The sequence below is a fragment of the Vipera ursinii genome, assembly GCF_947247035.1.
Source record: "Vipera ursinii genome assembly, chromosome: 13".
Classification (NCBI taxonomy): Eukaryota; Metazoa; Chordata; class Lepidosauria; order Squamata; family Viperidae; genus Vipera; species Vipera ursinii.
The window spans coordinates 1879173-1896708 of NC_139526.1; the positions used below are offsets into that span (position 1 = coordinate 1879173).

General features: G+C 43.5%; 1 protein-coding gene across 4 annotated transcripts in view; it reads right to left on the reverse strand.

Moving 5' to 3' along the window:
- The window catches only part of ARHGAP17 (Rho GTPase activating protein 17), a 79035-nt gene extending 62330 nt beyond the window's left edge, over positions 1-16705 (reverse strand). For 3 of the 4 annotated variants that reach the window (XM_083373122.1, XM_083373124.1, XM_083373121.1), the window contains exon 1: positions 16545-16705. In XM_083373122.1, coding sequence (XP_083229248.1) covers positions 16545-16597 — 53 coding nt within the window. In that variant the 5' untranslated portion in view covers positions 16598-16705. The remainder of the gene's footprint in view (positions 1-16544) is intronic. The other variant, XM_083373123.1, reaches the window with a different exon arrangement.
- Between the last annotated feature and the right edge of the window lie 831 nt (positions 16706-17536).

Below are 17536 nucleotides of genomic sequence, written 5' to 3' on the forward strand. Positions count from 1 at the left end.
TGAGCTCAATCGATGACATCTTTTGAGTACCGCTTTGTTTACAATTTTGTTCCAGCTACTTTGCTCAATTGCTTTAAAGACCAAAAAGAAATGTAATAACTTAGAAAAACTGTAAGCTATAAAACAGTGACACTAAGGGATCCCCCGCTTATATATGAAGTTGTATAGGGCCAGTAAATTACAACTGATAATCTTTTTAATAAAGATTTAATAAAAAGAGAATTGTTTTCTATGGCAACAGATCAATTTTTATAGAAGTGAACAAGGAGAGATGTTACCTCCTGTTCATAGAGCACGCAATCTAGGCGTCCTCCTGGATTCATGGCTCAGTTTTGAAGATCATATTGGAGGCGTGGCTAGGGGGGCATTTGCCCAGATTCGCCTGGTACGCCAGGTGCACCCCTTTCTGGACCGAGATGCCCTACATACAGTCACCCACGCACTCGTTACCTCCCGTATAGATTACTGCAATGCTCTCTACATGGGGCTGCCCTTGAAGACCACCCGGAGGCTTCAGCTGGTGCAGAGTGCGCCTGCACGGGTAGTGATGGGAGCACCCCGATACTCCCATATTACACCCCTCCTACGTGAGCTGCATTGGCTACCGGTTGCCCTCCGGGTGAGATTTAAGGTGCTGGTACTTACCTTTAAAGCCCTACATGGCTTAGGCCCGGGATACTTGCAGGACCATCTGCTGCCGGGAACGAATTCCCATCGCCCAGTACGCTCACACAGAGAAGGCCTCCTCAGGGTACCGTCGGCTGGCGACCCCCAGGGGGAGGGCCTTCTCTGTGGGAGCGCCAGCCCTGTGGAACCAGATCCCCCCTGAGCTTTGGATGACCCAAGATCTCCAGTCCTTTCGCCGCGGCCTCAAAACACTCCTGTTCCACCTGGCTCACCTGGACTGACAGGGATTTTAATTATGTTTTTAATTTTTTAACTCTAATTTTTAATTAATTTTAATTTTAATTTATTGTACAGAGGCCTTTAATTTTAATTTTATCTTAATTTCTGTATTTATTTTATGTTATTGTTGTTAGCTTCCCTGAGTCCTTCGGGAGATAGGGCGGGATATAAGTCATAATAATAATAATAATAATAATAATAATAATAATAATAATAATAATAATAATAATAAAAGTTCTATATTATAATTTTGTTATTATATAGCATTTCATACACAAATTTATATATAACAGTACGAATACTATGTTTTATCAACTTTCAGAAGGTTGATAAACCTAACATTTAATTTCCTGATTGTGCTAATTTGGCTTTGCTGTATCCCCCCATCTGAATCTTTGTATAGTACCTTTTTATTAAAAAGATTACAAGCTGTAACTGATTGGCCTAATTTCATACATAAAGAATGCCACATCCTCCCACCAGTATAAACATTTTTCCCCCATTCCTAGCAGCCCTAGAAGGCTTCTGATATATTCTCGCATCCCTTACGAAAGTTTGAAATAACGGCAATGAATTATGCATGTACACTATAATTCTGAAATTTCTAAATCCAAGTTTTCACACCACCTGGAATATCATCTCGCACCCCTGGTGGGGAACCCCTGTCCTAGAAGAATGAAGAAGACAAACGTCACCCAATATTCAAGAATGAGGACCAGGAAATTACAGGCCTGTCAGCTGGTTGGCTTTACTGGGCAACTTCCTTAATTAGATTATTAAATAATTTGGTTATAGCTTGTGAGCATTCTCCAGTTTTATTAGTAATTTCTCCAAAGTGCTAGAAAGAGGTCCTGGACAAAAGGAATGTTCATTTCACTGACAATAACCATATAATAAGGAATTTTTGGAAAGTGGTTTTTAAGAAATTAAATTTCAAAAAAAGCACATGGTATACAACATTAGATATCAGAATCCATTTATATTTCATTTTTAACAATCTCCTCTGAGCTAAAACCGAATCTCACCTTCTCCTGGGTTCTGCCATTCCCAAGGGGGAGAAGGAACAGGCATGGGGTTTTATTGCTTTCACTTCCTCCATTAAATGTAACCTTCTGTTCATTCGCTGTCTGCTATCCATTACAATGTAACCAATTGCTTTCTATACTAGGCATTCTCTCTGAACTTACCGGGCAAGTAGAAAAGGGGATTGGGGGAAGAAGTGCAGCCCTCCCGGATCTGGTTTATTTCTCCAAAGAGGCGTGAAGAGCGGTGGAAATGATAATGCCGCAAACAGAACTGGACTGATATTATCTTTCTTTTCCCAGGATGGACCTGCCACCTGGAGATTGGCTGATCTGGAACCGGCCAAATGAACTGTGGGGTGGGGTTAGCTTGGGGGCATTTTAAAAATATTGATATGTAAGGGAATCCCTCAGATCCTGTCTATTATGCCTGCTATCTCCTATTTCTTAGTAAAAGTTCCTGCTTGGAAAAACTGTCTCCAAGAGTTCTGCTTTCTTAAGTTGTGGGTGAAGTAGGTCCTGACATTATCACAAGAACTGCGCATGGGAGTGCGTGGCTAGAATAGATTTAAATATTAATAAATGTTAGCAAAATTAGAATTTGTGGATGAATATAAATTTTCATAAATTTTGTAAATCAAAAGAAATAACAGTAAAAACCTCCCTCCCTCCCTCTCCAACCTGGAGAATTATGGAAACAATTTCACTTTTGCTATAAAATTGCATAACTGAGTTTTAATTGAACCAGTGTTTACCTTTCATTGTTTTCAATAATTAAACAGATTTTTAAAAAAACATTTTGTTCCTTGGCAGCAAAGGGATCTGTGGTAAAACCATGACTTTTAAAAAATTGAGGTTTTTCTGGTCTTTGGCTACAATCACAGCCCTTGCATCACTCTTTGTAGTAGTAGTAGGAGAAACTGAAGTATTAAAATTAGCAAGGATCAACCAGGTGCCTCTGGAAATGGGTAAGGCTGAGGTAAAATCTGCATTAGAAACTAAACAACCTAAGTAGTTGGAAAACTACAGAAGGAATTTGCATGGTGCTGAACATATCCAGCCCCAGGATTTAATCAACACCTGCTTCTGCTGCTCAGTACTTGATATTTTGAAATGCTTTATTAAATCCAATTATACAATAGGTCTACATAAAATTGGGTGGCACGGTGGCTCAGTGGTGAAGATACTGGGCTTGTCAGCTGGAAAACCAGCAGCCCAGGTTTGAGACCCAAGCTCCATGCAATGGGGTAAGCTCCCGTCCTCACCTCAGCTCCTGCCAACCTAGCAGTTCGAAAGCATGCAAATGCAAGTAGATAAATAGGTACCACTATGGTGGTACAGTGCTCCATGACATCATGCTGGCCACATGACCACAGAAATGTGTTTGGATAGCCCTGGCTCAATGGCCTTGAAACAAAGATGAGCACCGCCCCTATACAAGGAGGGAAAAATTATTTGATCCCCTGCTGATTTTGTACGTTTGCCCACTGACAAAGAAACGATCAGTCTATAATTTTAATGGTGGTTTATTTTAACAATGAGAGACAAAATAACAACAAAAATCCAGAAAAACGCATTTCAAAAAAGTTATAAATTGATTTGCATTTTAATGAGCGAAATAAGTATTTGATCCCCTATCAATCAGCAAGATTTCTGGCTCCCAGGTGTCTTTTATACAGGTACTGAGCTGAGATAATCTCAGCTCGTTATCTGTACAAGAGGCACCTGTCCACAGAAGCAATCAATCAATCAGATTCCAACCCCGCCACTATGGCCAAGACCAAAGAGGTGTCCAAGGATGTGAGGGACAAGATTGTAGACCTACACAAGGCGGGAATGGGCTACAAGACTATTGTCAAGCAGCTTGGTGAGAAGGTGACACTAGTTGGTGCGATTATTCGCAAATGGAAGAAACACAAAATAACTGTCAATCTCCCTTGGTCTGGGGCTCTGTGCAAGATCTCACCTCGTGGAGTTTCAATGATCATGAGAACAGTGAGGAATCAGCCCAGAACTACACGGGAGGATCTTGTCAATGGTCTCAAGGCAGCTGGGACCATAATCACCAAAAAAGCAATTGGTAACACACTACACTGTGAAATCAATTTATAACTTTTTTGAAATGTTTTTCTCTGGATTTTTTTTGCTATGATTCTGTCTCTCACTGTTAAAATAAACCAACCATTAAAATGATAGACTGATCATTTCTTTGTCAGTGGGCAAATGTACAAAATCAGCAGGGGATCAAATATTTCCCCCCTTACTGTTGTTGGCAATGTCTAGCAGAGTAAAATCCGCAGGGACCCCTTTACCTTTTTTTACTTACAGAAGATCAGCACAATATAAATACAAAAGTAATACTTAGAATTTATGGTCATATTTTCATTATCATAATGCATGATAAATTAGCCCTAGTCCAATATTTAAAATGCAGAAGCAAATTTGTTCATTATAACCATCATTGTTTACTTAAGCACTGTTTATTCAAAAGACTGGAACTTCACTAAGATCACAGAGTCTGTTAAGAAACACACTATGGCTCCAGGAAATTCATGAACTTATTAGCCATTAAGTTGATAGCTTCTTCAAATATAACAGAACTAACAAAATAGGTAGCTTTACTGAGAAGGCAAACAATGGAATTGATGAACAGTCAGGCAAACAATTTCAATTTTTTTCTCTGTAAACACAACCATTATTTATTAACAAGGCTGATAAAGAAATTCTTGCTAATTACTCTGCAATCTTCCCCATTAGGCACAAAGATAATAAATGATCTTCAGAAAAGGGAAGTACCATGGAGAAGCTGGCTGAACAAGAATGACAGTGTAATTCTCTTTTGCTTTACTCCAAGGAAAGCTCAACTGCAGGGGTCTCCAAATGGCAATTTTAAGACTTGTGGACTTCAACTCCCAGAATTCCCCAATCAGCCATGCTGGCTTGGGAATTCTGGGAGTTGAAGTCCACAAGTCTTAAAGTTGCCAAGTTTGGAAAGCCCTGCTCTACTGCATCTAATAGGGCTTATTCCCAGATCTAAATAGATGCAGAGCAGTACAACTTTTCTTTGGCAGAAAACCTCGAGCAGCCGAGTTCCTGTCTTGTGGCTGATCCGTTTGCCTCCACTCTGTTCCCCACAGGTGAGGCCTACAATAAACCCTGCCTTGATGGAGGCTTCTTTTCCGTGGCCACTCAGCCCAGGACATCCTTCATCCCCCCTCCTTCTTTTCCCTGCCCAGCCATTCTCCACTTCTTCCCTCTTGGGAAACAGAGCAGGCTTATGGAGCCCTTATCGGAGTCTCCTCGCCAGGACATTTTTCTCCACAAAAGTTTCTCGTGACTAACCTCGGGATTGCTGAAGTCACTTTGCTGGGATACGTTACAATCAGCAAGTCATCACTAAACTTCACAAATATACATTATTCCAAGATACATAAAAATGCTAATATCTACATGAAAGTAACAGAACATGCTTTTATATTTGAAGTTCAGGTTAATAACCTTAGACCAGGGGTGACTCAGGAATTCTGGGATTTGAAATCCACGAGTCATAAAAGAGCCAAGGTTGCCTACCCCTGCCTTAGACTGTCACTTGCCGCAAGAAGTGATCCCAGTCCCACTTCAAAATCAAAGGATGCATAACTCGCAGAAGGAAAAATAAGTTCCCTTTTGATACAGCCAAGTGGGAAGGAAAAAGCTCAAAAGCTGAAATCAAATGTGACTATTCGGCCAGAAGGAAACCATAATAAAAGAAAGGTCTCCTCTTCCAGGTAAGATTCAGAGAGCCCTCATTTCTCTGTGCTACATACACCCAAACAGCTAAAAAAAAAGGATGGATAACATATAAAGTCTGATTCTAGCATCAAATCCTGCCACTAGAAGCAAATTCAAAACTAAAAAAATTCAGGTTTATTTCCATTTTCCCCTGCTCTGCAAAGCTTGAAGCAAGCAAGTTACCGCCAGCCATCTCAACTTGAAAGAGGAAGATCATGAAAAATAGACATGACAAGAAAGTGAAGTGCAATGAAATAATCCAACCCAGAAATAGAAGCTTAACACAGTTTTCTTCATGGATTCTTTGAAGGAATGGGATAAAAGCATATCTTGAAAACAATGCATTTGCTCAAGAGTTAAAATCTGTCATTACGTTATCAGGTATGAAACTTGAAAAACAATGACAAGCCAAATCAAGCCTTGGTCAAATTATAAACAGAACTGTCAGATCACACACAAAATGGGGAAGGAAAACTATAGTCAAGTAGCTGACACGACGCCACATCTGACAACTTGGCATCTGAAGTGTTTTAAAGCTTTAAATAAAACATTCCTTTGACCAGCTCTTCATCTTGGCACAGGGATTGAAACTGCCGGAACATCTTTCAGCCCAGCTAACTTGAATATTCAGATTTATTTTATTTTAATCCCATTTATATCCCGCCCTTCTCCGAAGACCCAGGGCGGCTTACAATTTAAAGCACAAATCAACGTGCTTAGCAATAGCCTTCATTCTATGTATATGACTGCTTATTAGGGCTTTCGCCCCCCCAAGCAGCATTATTACAAAGTCAGCTTATTGCCCCCAACAATCTGGGTCCTCATTTTACCTACCTCGGAAGGATGGAAGGCTGAGTCAACCTTGAGCCTGGTGGGACTCAAACCTGCACTAATTGCAGGCAGCTGGTGTTACTTAAGGAGGCATTAGCCCACTGCTCCACCAAGATACTACAATCTTTAAATTTGTAAGAAACAGCTACTGTGATGATGAAAATGTTTTTTCTTTCCTTCTTTTCTTTCTTTTCTTTCTTTCTTTCTTTCTTTCTTTCTTTCTTTCTTTCTTTCTTTCTTTCTTTCGTTGTTCTTTCTCCTAATGGAGCAGAAATGTCCATAAAGCTTTCTGTAATGATTGCGTTTATATCCAAACTTCCATGTAAGGTGTTCAAACTTGTGCACGTGGCCCCTTTTAATCTCATTAACTATATTAAACCAGAAAGCTTACACTAAGAGTGTGATTAGCACAAGGTCACTTAATAAATGTTCTTGCTGAGGAGAATTTAACACTCCCATGCAAGCGCAACAGCCGACCACCACCATCTTTTATTTAAATATGCAGAGCAGGGGGGCAATTTTATCTGGGAAAACAGCATGGAAGAAAGAAACATCTTGCCAACCTCAGTACTTCTTGTCAGTGACTTCTGGTTTTGAGTTAGGCTGGTCTACACTTTTGACAAAAAAGACAAAAATGCTTTGCACGTGTTGAGCTTTCCAATTCCAAATCAACACATACCATTTGCATATGTAGAGAACCGCTTTTTACTACACCTCCACTCTTACTAAATTAATTTACTTCCATCCCCAGGGTGGTACAAACCATTTTTAAATCACAGACAGGGGTAAAAGCAAAACAAAGGCTCCCAGCAATCTAAGCTTTGCTTTCACTCTCTAAGCTTGTTTCAGTCAAAAACAAATGTTCTATAGGAGTTTGGCAGGTCAGCACACCGCACAAAAACCAGAGCTGAGACATCTACGTCTGTTCAGAATTAGGTCCGCTGAGGTTAATTGAGCCTGTGTGCAGATAGCTGGAAACAAAGCTGCAGCTTTTAAGTCACAACAATGAGCTGCTGTCAGTAGAAAATTTCTCACCCTTAGCAACTTCCCAAGCCAGCCAGGGGAATTCTGGGAGTTGAAGTCCACACATCTTCAAGTTGCCATGCCTGAGAAACACTGATCCAGGCCATTAAAGTCTAGATCAGAGGTCCCCAACCTTTGGGGCACCAGGGACCGGTTACCTGGAGGGAGGTTTTTCTGCGGACCGGAGGAGGCGTGGTTTTGTGTGCTGCCTGCATCCCGCAGATGCGGCTTTGCTTGTTTGTGCAGCCTGGCTGCTGGCATGCTGGGGCCAGGTACCGGTCCACGGTTGGGGACCCCTGGCCTAGATAAACGTGAGAGCTTCCGATTCCACTGCTACCAGCTGTGAGGGATGCCAGCAGCCTTCAGCCTTTAATCTCCTCTCTCATATATACCTGGTTACACAAATGGTGCCATCTTCTTACCTTCCTACAAACAGTTTCTACATTCTGGAGAATCTTGGTCATATCCTCTGTGCCTTTACCAATATCTGAACCAGCTTCTTTCCATTATTAACCTCTATCCCTGCACAACTTTCTCTCACCAAGAAACTACAAAATATTTCAGAAATCCTGGTTTATTATCCTTTCTCACTAGCTAAAATAATACATTTGAGATTTTTTTCACAAAAAGATGTTATATACAATTATATACTCACAAACACCTATATTGTCATTTCGCAGCCCAACTCTTTTAAAGTCAATAAGATTAATTTTTAGTTAACATTCTTAGGGTACCCAATTAACAGAATGATCTTTACAGAGAAAAAAAGCCAAAAGAGACAGGGGGAAAAGGGGGGTGTCCCCATACTCCTGTATAAAAAATAATCAAATGCAACTAACAATAAAATATTTTATTCAATTTATATGACTGCCCATCTTACTTCAGGATAATGCACGCAGCTAAAAGTATCAGTAGAACAGAAAGTAGGTATACAATATAACAAAAAGCAAAAAAAAAAGGATGGCAACCAATGAAAAAAAACTAACTATAATATAGTTTAGTAATAACAGTTAGACTTCAAAGTTGCGACGAGTGGTATTTTACAACCGGTCCTCAAAGTTCCAGTAAATCGCAGAGCCCTCTTGGTCATGTGATCATGATTTGGGTACTTGCTAACCAGGTCTTATAATAACAGTTGCAACACCCGACAATCACATGATTGCAACCTTCTTGCCGGCTTCCCATGTGCAAAATCAGCGGGGTGGCCAGCAGGGAAGGTCACAAGCCAATCTGACCCCTCCCCAGGCTCCCTCTCCTCAGACTGCGCTGGGGGTGCCTTCCCCCAGCCTCGCTGTGCTCTGGTTCCCGGCCTGCTCCAGGCCCTCCCCCCGCAATTCCTTACCGGAGACTTCTGCCGCTTCCTGCTTAATGACCGACCCATGTGCCTTAGGATTATGACGGCAGCTGCTTTATGGCCAGTCTGCTTTGCGAGTGCGGCCCGATTGCTGTCATAACCCAAGGACTACCTGCACTCCCAAGCTTAGGCCTCAGGGAAGAGCCCGGTGTTAAGGGCTTCCTGAAAGACCAGCAAGGTTAGGGCCACGGTGCCAAAGGACAAAGGCAGCAGCACAAAAGGGCTTGCTTCCCTGATCCTCCTAGATAACCTTTTTTTTAAAAAAATAGATGGGACTCGGAGCTGCCTCTTGTGCTGGACCTGATTTGGCAGGTGAAGATAACTGGAGAGAGATGGGCCTAGGAAGGGCTTTCTAGATGGTAACTAGCATTTTGAATTGCACCTGCAAGCCTACCGGGCGCTTACAAAGCAGGAGTGCACTCTGGGTGTCCCAAGGCACAGCATAATTGCTTGTGCTGTCACATTCCGGGCCAACTGCAACACCCAGAAGTTCTTCAGAGACGGCCCACGGTAATCCATGTGTCTGTAACACACAGTGGCTGTGTCAGACCCCAAAACCCCAAATCACAAGCCCTGGAATATTATCGAACTCCCTCGGGATTATCAAAATGAAATTCATCTCAGAAAACGCCGTAAGACTGGGCTTTGGTCAACTCCGTAAGACGTCCTTCCAAGCCAGCGTCCACCAACTTTCTCCAACAGATATCTAATGCATTCACAATGGCTCTACAAATGAATCTCTGGCTCCCCTTTCCAAAGACAAATCAGGGCTGCTGCAGGACACCTATCTGCAGATGCAATAAAGATGGAAAAGCGGCAGGCCTGAACAGTGGCTGGACCTTGGGCCCAGCTGGATCCACTCCTTCTAAACATCTCAACCCATTTCATCTCTCTCGGCTCGTCTGTTGACCAAGAGGAGCCCTTGGATTTGCACGAAGAGATCTGATTCAAGGTCTCATTCAGCCAAACCTTCGGGAACACCCTCAAATCCTCTGAAATCCTATTGAGTCCATCAAGGGTGGAACAATCAAATAAATCCCACCTCCCTGTGGGAGGGAGCAGCACTGGAAAACTTGAAGGCAACCAGAAAGTCATCTGACCCTAACCAGGAGGGATAACAGTCTCCCCAACTCTAGACCAGGTTGCCATTGTCCTGACAGGAATACCAAGTCCAAACTGAAGTCCCCCAGACCATCAGCCTGGGGAACTCTGCTGCCCAACTCCAACTAGTCCTGGAGTTGAGGCAGGGCAGATGCGAAGCAGAAAGAAAGCATTAGAGCAGCAATAATCCCAACTGAACCTCTTAGCTCAATTTCACATTCAGCTATTATATTAATACGGCAGCATCTCTGAACAATCTCCAACATACTAATACAAACAAAAACTATCGGTAGGACTCCAACTATACTACTGGTGCCATGTTGGGGGAAAAACCTCAACCTAGTTAATAAATAAAACAAGTTAGATAGTAATACTCCTAAATTCAAAAATCTCAATAGGGACAATTATAAATCAAAAGTTCTGTGGAATAAATTATTTTTTCAGCTTCTTATGTAGCATCATAAATGACTTAGATGAGGAAATAGATGGGGAAGTATATCAAATCTGCAGATGACACCAAACTGGCAGGAGTAGCCAACACCCCAGAAGACAAACTCAGGATCCAAAAAGATCTTAACAGACTTGAACAATGGGCCCTATCCAACAAAATGAGTTTTAATGTGGAGAAAAGCAAAGTTTTACATTTAGGCAAGAAAAATCAAAGGTATAAGTATAGATTAGGTGAGACCCGGCTCAAAAACAACCACTGTGAGAAGGACCTTGGAATCCTAGTGGACGATCACTTGATTATGAGCCAGCAGTGTGCAGCAGAAGCCAAAAAAGGTAATACAATCCTGGGTTGTATAAACAGAGGCATAGAATCAAGATCACATGAAGTATTACTACCACTTTACAAAACCCTAGTATGACCACACCTTGAATACTACAGCCAATTTTGGTCACCATACTACAAAAAAGATGTTGAGAGTTTGGAAAAATTCAGAGAAGAGCAACTAAAATGATCAAAGGCCTGGAGACTAAAACATATGAAGAACGGCTGCGGGACTTGGGTTTGGCTAGTCTAAAGAAAAGAAGAAATAGGGGTGACATGATAGCAATATTCCAGGATTTGAGGGGCTGCCACAAAGAAGAGGGAATCAAATTATTTTCTAAAACACCAGAGGGCAGGACAAGAAACAGTGGTTGGAAACTGATCAAAGAGAGATGCAACCTGGAATTAAGGAGAAACTTCCTAACAGTGGGGACAATTAACCAGTGGAACAGCTGGCCTTCAGAAATCATGGGTACTCCATCACTGGAGGTTTTTAAGAAGAGACTAGACTGTCACATGTTTGAAATGATATAGGCCAGGGGTAGGCAACCTCGGCTCTTTTATGACTCATGGACTTCAACTCCCAGAATTCCTCAGTCAGCTATGCTATACAATAAAGTAGAATTACTTCATCTAGCCCTGTTTCTGTCTGGGAGGACTGACACCACGAATTGGACCAATCTGTAAGCAAACTGGCAACCAATGTAGATTGCGGAGCAGGGGTATGTCATGGACTGTTCTTAGGGGACACATAACTGCACAAGTGCCAGATTTGCACATGCTGAAGTTTCCATTCAGTCAGATTCACTACTAGGCTTCCTCCACTAGCACAGCAGCCATTTTTGATTTCCCTTCTGTTGATCTGTTGAGGTAAATCGTTGGTGACTTTGGTCTCAGGTACTCTTGGTCAGTATCAGATCGTTTCAATAAAACTGCATTTATACAGAGTTTGGTCATGGACAAGTAAACTGGGCTTGGGATGTAGTTTACTAAAGAACTTCCAGGCCTTGCAGACAGAGAACCTTGTTCAGGAGCAATCACGTGGTCTCTGGTTGCCTCTGAATTCCAAAGTTTGACCAAGAACCTGAGGGGACTGTCTATCAGATTGCTGGGAAAATCCACACAGCCCCATCCACTTCCACAAAGCGCCTGGAATGGATCACCATAATCAGTCACCTGTCTGGAAGCAAAAAGCCTCACCGGGACTAGGAAGTGACCTGTCTAAAGCAAAAGATTTAATAGCAACGCCCTTCGTCTTGTGATCACAAGCCAGTTACTACAAGGTAAAGCAAGTCAAGCCAGAGATTAGCTGGGAAGAAGCAAATAAAGGCCAAGAACTCCCGGTCCTCCACAGATCTTGAAATCTCTAGGTGGAAGGATGGTAAATACCCGTCCAACAATGAAAATCACACGGTCAGGATGGGATGTTCTCGGTAGCAAAGTGGGCAGTTCACAATTAAGAGTCCCCAACATGTCCTCATATGCCAATATCTGTGGAGTCCTGGGTCAAAGCCAAGTTATTCCTGAGGACCGTCCCATCCATCCCCTTCTCTCACACACTAACCTTCAGAGTTGTAGCTGCTAAAAGACCCAAAACGCAGAAGAGCATTTCAGAAAACATCCCGTCTACACCACATAATAAATGTTTGGTTCTACACACCAGGCCCACTTGTCAGTAACCAAATTGTGTGGATTAGGTACGTTATCTTTTACTGACCAAGAGCACCACAAGACCAAAGTCGCCAGCAGTCTAACCTCCTAGATACTAAAAGGAGGCTGAAGAGCAGGAGGGGATCAGCAACACATCCCTGTAGAACGGGAAGCCCGGTGCTCCCTTTTCCCACCATTTACAGTCCAGATTCGCTCGTTCGTCTCTCATGAAGACATCTGTGGTAGCAACAAAGACATTAACAGTTTCCAGGACCTCTTGTAAGGTCCATGGAAGCTGTGAAACAGGTTCTACAAAGTTGTCCTGCAGTCTGCCCTCATTCGTTTTGTTCACAATTTTTATGAACCCCGCATTTTCCACACCCTGTTAGCAACAAAGTCATTTCAGAGAAGCATGGAGAGATACTTTTGGCTACAACAGTGTCAACTTATTTCAAGCAGCTTAATTCAAGAAGAAACAATGGGATCTCTTGATGATCTTGTCAGCACAATCACTAAGCGGAGATATGCTCCACTCAAAACTAAATTATTCAGGTCATTCTAAGGTAGGGGTGTCAAACTGCTGGCCCCTGCGCCGGATGCATCATGGCGAAACTGTGCCCACCCCATTGCTGGAAATGGAAAAAAAGTCGCGAGACGTCGCAAGACATCACAAATTTGACACCCCTGTTCTAAGGTATTCCAAGCTCAACAAATCTGGCACACTGAGAGTTTATTTGAAGATTTTTCTCCTGATGGGTGGGAGGGCTAGGGAAAATGGTTAGTGCTTCTCCGTTTTAGTAATTAAACTGACACTAGTAAAAACCCCTCAATTTCTCATTTAAACCTGAAATAGATTTTTGTAAGTTTTCTTTTAATCCTGAATATGCTTACTTACAAATTCATAAGATATACAAAAATATTTAAGTGCGTACTATTCTCCTGGTCAAGATGCATTAATACAAATGAATGCAAAGTGATACCACTACTAAATGCCTTCAATAAATTAAACCCCAGACAGAAGCTTTTTATGACTTCAGGCAAAGGTTCCCTAACCCTACCTTAATTATATAAGACTGTAGTAATCAAATGTTACTTTGTTAAGTTACATACATTTCAATCTGATTCCTACATTCATTTACGATTTCTACCTCTTTTGCTCAAATGGAATAATGTATCTGAAGCCATTCGTATGTTTTCAACATGTAGACAACTTAAATTTCATTTTATATTCAAACTCTCAAGGTAGGTTCTCAGTTTAGACAATATGACTTGTAAAACAGAAAAACTGGTAGGAGGTAAATAGTAAAATTACCTTTTCCACTAATTTGAAAGTGACCGAGAGACTGAAGTCTGGAGCAGGATGTCCCTGCTTCAAATTCCTACTCCATCACTTCTCAACAGGGCTATCAGTATTAGCCCTTTTATCTGTATTAAGGCAATATAACTACAGGTAGTCTTTGACTTACGATCACCATTGACCCAAAAAACTTTCTTACTGAGACAGTTAAGTGAATTTTTCCCCATTTGACGACCTTTCTTGCCACAGTTGTTAGGTGAATCACTACAATTGTTAAGTTAGTAACACGGTTAAGTAAATCTGGTTTCCCCATGGACTTTGCTGGTCAGAAGGTCGTAAAAGATGATCACATGACCCTGGGACACGGCAACCGTCATAAATATGAGTCAGTTGCCAAGCATCCAAATTTTGATCACGTGACCATGGAGATGCTGCAATGGTCGTAAGTGTGAAAAATGGTCATAAGTCACTTTTTTCAGCGCTGTTGTAATTTCAGTCACTAAATGAGCTGTTGTAAGTCGAGGACTATCTGTACTTTACTATTTGGAAACTTTCTAAATTGGTATATTAATAGCTTTTTACAAATTAGACAGCTATTGTTGAAATACTTTTGATTTACTATAAGACCAATTGTAAATAATTATTTATATAGGAACTCATAGCACTAAAATTATTTCATATGTTTTGTAAGCTATTTAGACCCAGCATCAGGTTATCTGTGGGATGGCTTCTCCCCAAGGCCATCTGCTTGCTTGTCTTCATGCTTTAATAAGGTGGGCACATTTTGGGTCCCTTCCTTATAACCTACTGCAGACATGTCAAACACAAGGCCCTGGGGCTGGATCCGGCCCGTGAAGTGGTTTCATGCAGCCCACGAAGCCATCCTGGAAACAGTGAGGGAACGGCCCCCACTGCCTTGGCCCTGGCCCAGAGACTCTCCTTCTGCCAGAGACCCTCAGATCTGTCCCACTCCTGCCCAGGCCCCCATAGGCACCCTTGATGCGAACGATGTAGAGCTGGCCATGCCCACCCAGGCCATACGCACTCTAGCCACGCCCACCCAGGCCATACCTACCCGGCCCCCTGAGGGCAACCGCAATGCTGATGCGGCCCTCAATGAAATTGAGTTTGACACCCCTGACCTACTGGGACCTGGAAGGCATGCCATTTCTGTAGAGGCACCTGTCCTCTGGAATGATTGCTCCCACCCCCTCCCCTTCCTGCTCAGTTGCTTTTATCTTGGTTTGTTTCCTTTTGTAAGCAGCCCAGAGTCCCATTGTTTGAGTTAGGCAGCCATATAAATTCTTTAAATATTATCTTCAGTTTGGCCGAGAAAGAAAGTCTTATCTAAAAACAATTAGTGCACTGAAAGCAGGATTTGATTTAGTGAGTCCTGATTATTTTCAACATGATTTACATGCAATTTTCCCCAGCAGCATTACAGATTGCCATTATTTTGCTTATTTGTCAAGTTCAAAATGGTGCCCAACTCTGTAAACTCTCCTCTTTCTTTAGGTTTCCAATCTAGTTTAAAGGCTGGGTTTCCAGATTATCTCCCATGGAAGCACTAATCAGGTCTGATTCTTTCAAACTAGGCCAGGTGCTGTCTGTGTTATAGGCACATTGTCTATTTAAATGTGTGTGTTTGTGTCTGTGTCTTCAATACAGCTGTCTGAAGAAGTCCTTGTAGATTTCTTTGCAACATTTTTGGAAGTGGCTGCCTCCTTTCTAACCCAGACACAGGAGGGACTACCCCAAGGTCATCCAGCTGACTGTGCCTAATTCAGAATTAGAACTGAGTCTCCTGGTTTTTACTTGGGGCCTTTACCACTACATCAATCTGGCTCTCTCCATTTCAAAGAGGTCAGCTCAAGGCATCAGAGTCCACGCATTTCCCACTTCCTCTAATTTAGATTTCTGTATTTAACAACCTATCTACTCAAGCAGACTGAAATATGGATGGAGGAAATGCACAATATTCTGCAGTGCCACGGGAAACTGAAGATGGAAATAAGACTACCCAGCTCAAGTGTTTTCTGAAATAAAAAGAAATATTTGACAGTAATATACTAGACCACAGGTTTCTGTGGGTTTAAAGTCCTGTTTGGCAGATGACTAATAAAATAATTGCAGCTAATTATAGAATGCATTTGTTAACAGTCAATACACAAGCCCTAATTATCTCTAAATTGATGGCTGCAATGATGAGTTCTGCGCATGCTTTGAAAAACCACTACTAGCCCATAATGCAGCCCAAGATGCCCCTATTAGGTCAACTTTATATAATACTTTAGGCTCTTACATTTAAGAGACTTGAGTGCATTTAAAGTCTTAAAAGACCTCGGACGCAGTTTAGCCGAGCAACCCTTGTGACTTTTTTCCCCTGAGTGAACAAATACCGAAAAAGGACAGGGACCTTTCCCGCCAGAATAATCAGATGCTAGATACACAATGGGAAGGCAGATAAACTAAGTACAACCCCGGTGGACAGGACAACTGCAGCTCTCCTTTCCAGCCTCTCTGCGCGATGCACCAACCCCCCCAACCCCCCCCCCCCAGCCTGGCTTGCTCGAGGCCCGGCGAGGATCCCCCACTTGGCCCCCCAAGGGCAACGCCGCCCAACTGGGTGAAGCAAACCGGCCTCCCTGCCCAAAGGAGCCTCCCTGCAGGGACCAGCCCGGGGGGGGAGGGGTCGAGGTTCCTTCGGTTTTCCACAGCGACGCTCGAGCCGGGGCCCGTGCTGCCCGCCCGGCGGGGCCCCCGGCCTGTCCCGGGGCGGAAGGGAGACAGGCGCGGGCCCGGCCCCCGCGCCCTCACCTGCCCACCGTCTGGTTGGCCAGCTGCTTCATGCGGTTGAACTGCTTCTTCATGGTGGCGGTGCCGTCGCTGCCCCGCTCTCACCGCGCCGCCCGCGCGCGACTCCCGGCCCGCCTCGCCAGCGCAGCCCGCAGCGCCAGAGCCGGCTTCCACCTCACGGCCCCACCGGAAGACGCCGCGACTTCCGGCTGCCGGCGCGTCACCGCCCGCCCTGCCCGCCTGCTCCGGAGGACAGGGCGGCGCCCGGAAATGCCGTCGAGATCATAGAGAGCGAAAGGGCAGAAAGGGCGCGTCCGGTGCTTTTGGAGTCTAGAGCTAGGAAAGGGAAGAGTGTGGCCGGCGGCACATTCTTCCCACGTTATTACGGGGTTATAACTACGTGGCTGGATGGGCTGACGGGGTGGGGGTGGTGGTAGGATAGGATGTCGCTTGCTCCTGCCAGATGGAGTGACAGACAGGACATGCAACCTCAGTCTCCTGTTGGACGATGAAATATTCCTTCCTTCTCTCCCCCTCCCCCCACAGTGACAACAGTGTGAGCTAGTTTAGACTGAGAGGCAGCGAGTGGCTAAAGTCACCCAGCTGGTTTTCCTGCCTAAAGGAGGCCTGAATCTCACCCCCTACTGGTTCTTAGGCCAGCACCTGAACCACTACTCCAAACGGCTCTCTTATGCCACTCTGCCAGGAGATATGTAGCTTTATTGGTCATCTTCAGTCATTGCAGGTAGAAAGAGAAAGGCATGGAACGCTTCTCAGTTTTGTGCTTGGCAGACAGGCAGGAGAGTGTGCTTGCGGTCTAATGGGACTAACGTTCTGTTTCTGGATGGAAGCATCGCAACTCCACTTGGGAATCTTCCAGGAAACAGACCTGGAAGATTCTCAGGTGGAGTGGTGATGCTTCCCCCCAGCAATAGTATATTTGTCCCATTAGACAGTACACTCTCTTCCTGCCACCCTGCCAAGCAAAGAATTGGCAGTCTTTTGAGGGATCA